General features: G+C 51.0%; 1 protein-coding gene across 1 annotated transcript; it reads right to left on the reverse strand.

Annotated features, from left to right (window-relative positions):
• Window positions 1-447: 447 nt before the first annotated feature.
• Window positions 448-4,164, reverse strand: LOC119329428 (F-box protein FBW2-like). Its single transcript, XM_037602471.1, has 3 exons — window positions 4,016-4,164; window positions 2,609-2,962; window positions 448-1,409 (listed from the first exon to the last, which is right to left on the reverse strand). The coding sequence occupies exons 2-3, from the start codon at window positions 2,917-2,919 to the stop codon at window positions 743-745; spliced, it is 978 nt and encodes a 325-aa protein (XP_037458368.1). The 5' UTR covers window positions 2,920-2,962; window positions 4,016-4,164; the 3' UTR covers window positions 448-742.
• Between the last annotated feature and the right edge of the window lie 2,138 nt (window positions 4,165-6,302).

A 6,302-nucleotide genomic window follows, 5' to 3' on the forward strand; every position in this document is an offset into this window, starting at 1 on the left:
CCCGCCCGCCTTGCCTTGCAAGAGACAAGTGGCTTGCCAAGTACGCGACGGCCGGGCGATTCCCCGGCCTGCCTGCGTCTGACAACAAGACACCCCCTCCGTCCGTCACAAGATCTCCGGACAAAATCTAGGATCTGCCACCACCGCCCAGCCCCAGCCAGCGAGCGTGCGCGAGAGCCCTGCCCCTGGCCCTCCTCTGCCTTGCAAAAAGCGCATTGGCCGGCCGGCCGACTGGCCCTGCACTGTTGGCTGGCTCTGGGGTCTGGGCGTTGCCATGGCATGCACCCGCATCAGAGGAGCCCAGAGCCTTTTACCGCCGCTTCTCCAGCAGCTCCTGCCACCACCACCAGGTCAGGTCACGTCTTCTCCACGGCCCGCCGATGGGATCGCACCTGGCAGCAGCCGGCCACTCGTAATCCAAAAACGAAAAATTACTACACGCAGCAGTATTCTCAACAGTTCATATTGATGATTTGTTGCTCCATGTTTTAAGCACCACAGGTTCTTTACATTCCAGACAAGCTCACTCACACAACATCCGGGCCAATATCTGCAAGCAGCTAAACATAACACAATTTGACACAATTTTTACAAGCACACGAACACGGAAGAAGATGCTTCAGAGCTGAAGCATGCTATAATAAAGACAGCAGCAGCAGGAGCAGCAGCAGGAGGAAGCAAGCAGGCAGACAGACTTCACTTCTCTTGACGGCTTATTGATGATGAGGAAGGCTTGGTTCATTCATGGAGACTCCGGCCAGTCGATCCCGGCGAAGGCGCCCTCGCCGAACCCGCCGCCGTAGAACCTGACCTCGAGCCCCTCGAGGGCGTGGCCGTCGGCCCACAGGGCCTCCTCGTCCTCGTCGCTCCCGGCGGCGGCGAAGTAGTCCTCGTCGTCCATGAACTCCTCCCACGAGTAGATGGAGTCGTCGTCCGAGTCGTCGGAGCACTCCTCCAGGAAGCTGTTCTCGTAGCAGTCGTCCACGCGCGGGCCCAGGACCTTGAGCCCCGGGTACTTCTCCTGCAGCAGCTTGTCGTCCACGCCCCAGCAGCCGCGCAGGTCCAGGAAGCTGAGGTCGCGGCACCGGGACGCGATCTCCACCACCGCGTTGGTCGCGATCAGCATGTACCCGATCTCCAGGTGCCGGAGCTTCGGCATGCTGCACGCGATGGCGCGGGCCTCGTCGTGCTGGCACACCTTGCCGGCGACGTCTATGGGGTGCATCACCCGCCGGAGCCCCACCAGGGACTTGCAGTTCTTGCCGAACGCCTCCAGGGCGCGGGCGCCGATCTTGGTGCAGCTGCTGACGTCCAGGAACGTGACGTTGGACAGCCTTTGCGCGACGTCTTCCACGATGCAGTCGCTGATCTCGCTCCGAGGAAGCTCCAGGGTCTTGAGAGATCGCGCGCTTAGAAAATCAAACACGGTAGGGTCAGTACAGTTGAACCAAATATTATGGATAGGATCACAGGTAAACAGAAGTATAATACACTAGATACCACTATGATAGATAACCCTTGTTTTAGTAGGGTCTATAATTGGAATGTAACACAAATATTTCGAAATGGACACAACCTGCTCGATTAAATGCTATTAATCGCGGCTATGAACTGAGTTCCTAACATTTAGTACAGTCAGAAAATAGATCAGAGCCAGGGAGCAGTGGAGCATTGTATAGAGTTGGGGGGCGGTTGGTGATACCATTTTGAACATGTTCTTCTGCATTGCACACATGTGCAGGATATGGCACCATGTTCACAACATTCATCACTATCAGAAAACAGATTGAGCAAGAGGAGTATTATTGTGCTAGCAACTTGATACCATCACCTATAACCCTGTATTTATGGATTGATGCACTGGAATGATACTACTCCGTTTGCATTTATGCAATTGAATCAATAGTTTACGAGCCTTTACAAAAATAACTATTAAAATGTACGCACAATTGTTTATAAATGATTGAATTCAGCGACAATAGAGCTGACCTTATTGTGTAAAGACAAATACAGAAGCAAGGCAGGTAAATTTGGAATCAATTATGTTACATATAAGGTAATACTTGTTTATATTCATTAGCACATGATTCTCTAATGAATAGACGTATTATCATTCATGCCCATGTTGCGTCATTTCTCAGAGATTTGGGCCCTAGATCGTCCGATCATGTCATCCAGCCGATCTCCGCCGTTCATTTTCTTACGGCAGGCGCTAAAACCCTACACACCCTACACACACCGCTTGCGCCCTTTTGTCTACCGTGGCCACCACTCTCTTGCTTCCCGCCCCTCCTCTCCGTCGCCCTCACCCCCCTCCTCCCTCTAACCGCCTTAGTAATCCAGCTCCTATAATGCAATCACACAGCCATGATATTTCACCTGCCACTACACCTTGTCACAACGCAAACCATACTCCGCACGAAAGCTCTCATGCATTAGGCAAGGATGCTATCCAATCTGAAGAAGTACTCCAGCAACATGCACATTTCCACCAGCTAATGGTCCACAACTACTAATAAAAGAATACCGTTCCCATCTAGGTTATCAAATCTCATCAGGAAAGTATCATCCAACACAAAAATGATTTTAACAAAAGAAAACTACTTACTGGTTCGCGATGAAGGTGAACAACGAGTCGTTGGGAAGCCCGGACACGCTAATGCGGCGGAACGAGTCACCGCTGCGGGTGACAAGCGTATGAACCATACGGGTGAGCTGGTCAGGCTTGTTCTGCTGCTGGCTCCACTCCTGGATGTCGATCTCCTGCCAGCAGTAGGGCCCTGAGACCACCCGGCTCCAGGACTTGCAAACCCGGGGAACCACGGTGAGCATCTCCTGGAGGGAGAGGTTGCGGAAGATGAGTCCCAGGGCATCCGGCAATAGGTCCTCCCAGCATCTTTCCTCACGGTGCTCTTCCATCCCTGATCCTTCCAGGACTGATCATGCAAGTTGTATGATCCACCTGTTTCAGGAACAATGATACATCACTCTTTGGTAAAATCTCCTTAGCTCACACAGTTGAAGGCTTGAAGTAGCACATTCAGAATTTCATGGTAACTCATATTGACAGTACGAATGTGCTTTCCTATACTATGAAACAAAATCCAGATAATCAATATTTATTTCGAGATGATAAGTTGCCAGTATTTCAAGACCACCACAAAGGAGCAGCTACCAAGGTACATAAAAATAAAACACAGCGACGAGGACGATAAAATTCCAAGGAAAAAAAAACACCGAGACGATTACATTTTTTTGCAAGCTTCCCCTGAGCTGCAAAGAAAGAAGTCGCACGCTGCAACAAAACTAGAGGAAGAAATGAGCTCGAACCGAGATGGCCGGGAGAGGAGGAGGAAACATGAACTTTCTTTTGCCAGTCCAAGAGGCTGGCTAGATATGGCAGAGCACCTAGAGCACCGCACGCGGGCACCAAAAATAGCACCCCCTCTTGGAGCAAAGCGGGCCGGTCACTGGGAGCGAGGACCCAAATCAGGAAACCTATCCAAGAACCAGACGCGTAGCAGCAGCAGCAGCAAGATGCGAGCACCAACCAAAAGCCGGCCATGGAATTAAACTTTGTTAAACATCACCTCACACACACACCAACCGGCGAGTACCAGGAGAGAGGAGGACGCGCGCAGATCTAAAGCGGCGCCTCCGCCAGAGACGAGGAATTCGAGAAAGCGGCGGCGGGGGGACACCCGGCGCGGTAATTGGCGGCGCTAATCTATATACTACTCCGGTCTCCACAGGCTGCTCCGGTCTCCACGGGCGGCGAAAGGCGTGGATATGATGGCGAGAAAGAACGCAAAAGCTCGGCCGGCCTTTCCATCCATGATTTTTTTGTTCTTTCGCGAAAGGAGAAGGGGAGGCGAATAAGAATAAGATAGAGACCCGTCTTTTTCTTTCGTCCCCCGCCTTGGCGAGGATTCGCGGGCCGGCCGGGAGGGGGAATAACGTTGACGGCGTGGTGAGGAGACGGGGCGGCGAGGTGGCCGGGAGGGAGGAGGCTTACCGGGCCGCGGCGGCGGTGGTGGCGGTGGCGATGGTGGTGATGCTGTTTGGATCTGTGGAGGGCGTCTCGGTAGGGGAGGAGGAGGGGTGTGGGGAGGGAGGGGGAGGGAGACAGAGTTGAGTGTAACAGTGGAGGGGTGAAGTGGTCGGCGAGAGGACCGGAAAGTCTTTCTCCTTTTGTTGCGGGCGCGTGCCTTTTGCGGTGCAGCGGGGATGAAAAACGCGGCCTGCATTCCCAGGCCGGGCTGAGGCGAGCGGGTGAGTGACTCTGAAGCTGAAACGTGACGGGATCGCAGGCCTTTCAACATAAACGTGGCACGCTCGAACGGGATCGAGCGAGTCATGCTTCTTGTTGGAGAAAAATTGGTGAGGTTGACACAAGATTTATCTGTGATGCTACGGTGTGTGAGTTAGATCTATCTCTCCTCTTGCGATAAGCAGGGCGAAAGGGACGCCACCGCTCCAACCGTTCCAACCGCTCTACACCGTTGAGGGCGTCGGTCCCCTCCTCCTCCGCTCACCGGTCTGGCGGCGGGCGGGGGCAGGGACCCGTCTATGTGCTTTGGCGCTGTAGATAGGGTAGCTAGGGTTTGGTTTAGGGCTTCCGGCGACGGCGTCGAGGTGGTGTCGGAGTTGTCGAGGGGAATAAGGATCGCTCGGCTCCTTTTCCACCACTCCGGCGGCGGTTTCGTCGTCGGCGGTGAGGAAAGCGAGGTGTGGCTTCGTCGTTGTCCCTCTGGGGCGGTGGATCCTTGTCTTGGATCCCCGGGTGCTTGAGGCGTGATGGTGGCGCTACTAGCTCGACGGGTTTTTGTTTCCCAATTATGTCCGTGTTGCAGCGGCACCGAGCTTGGGGAGGTTTGTGGGCCTCGTGGAGGTCATGTGTAGGTGGATCGATGGGATTCTCGGATCGGTGGCTTCGAATCTGGCGTTCACGGCTGCTTCTTCGGGGTGTCTAGCAGTGATGACTTCCCATCCGCGTGAGACTACAAGGTTAGCCGGAATCTGGCAGTAGGGCTGTTGAAGTAGCTGCGGCGGCGCACCATCGACTCATCCAAGAAGAAGGGGTCGGGAGGCTTCTCAAGGATCTAGCTGTAATTTTCTTTTTTCTTTTTGGGTTGCCTTGTAATGCTGGTTGGTGATTAAATCTGAGGGTCTATTTCGCAAAAAGAAATGATTTCAATGGTTATATGGTATGGTAGATATTTCCTGAATTAATGTGGGCTCGATGTGTTCATCTGTTTTTTATGGCTTTTGTCACTTGTAAAGGACATTAGGGATATGTATATAATTCGTTTTCAAATTTTAACCATCACTTCTCTAAGTAGATTTGTTTTCGATAATGTCATGCTAGCATTGTTCGTCAATACGGCCGTTCACCTTCCTGCATTTTTTCTGATTTGAAAATGTCTGAGGCCTTTACTCGTCTTATGGCCCAACAATCCAATGGTCTGGGGCTTGGTCCCTCATTACCTCATTGTTCAAATGCCGCGTCCGCTCTAGATGTTGCCATCAACTAATAGCACATACCCCCCCTTCTCCCTCGATGCACACACTAAAGGCCACAGACAATAATAACAAAGTGGTTATCTCTATCCTAGACCAAATATCCAATAATAAATTAGTTGTTAAGTGCATCATCATCCAGATTCATCAATCGAACAATTAGAGAAACGCTTCGTACCGGAAAAAAACATCAAAGAAGAGAAAACACACAAAACATTTCCATGTCTATGCTTCTAGAAAATTATGGTAAAATAAAACAAATAAAATTGAGACTTTCTAAACAACTTTTGGGATAAAAGAATTCCAATTTTCAACCACCACTTCCCTAACTAGGTTTGTTTTCGACCATGTGCCACTAGTTATATCCTACTACCACCCACTTCTCGCGGTTTTGTAATTTGACAACGATTGGGCACCTGTGGCCCAACAATCCAACGGCCTAGGATTTGGCCCATCATCATTGTTTTAGTTGTCGCCATCAAGCGACCTGCTTTGCACCAAAAATATGGCACATAACATCCCCTCTCCAGGCATGAAATAGACCAAATTGGGGAAATAAGATTCCTATCCAATCATGCATTGGGTCTTAGGTGTGTTGTCATCCAAATCTTTGAGTTAACAATTGGAGAAATGTTTCCTACTGGGAACAACGAAGGAAAAGTCATAGTTGCCACTGGAAGAGACAAAAACACAATATATTTCATGTATATGCTTCTCGCAAATTACACCAAGGTAAAATCACTATGATTGAGACTTTGTAAAGGACTTTTGGGGTGGACTTT

Source organism: Triticum dicoccoides, chromosome 7A, assembly GCF_002162155.2.
Source record: "Triticum dicoccoides isolate Atlit2015 ecotype Zavitan chromosome 7A, WEW_v2.0, whole genome shotgun sequence".
Classification (NCBI taxonomy): domain Eukaryota; kingdom Viridiplantae; phylum Streptophyta; class Magnoliopsida; order Poales; family Poaceae; genus Triticum; species Triticum dicoccoides.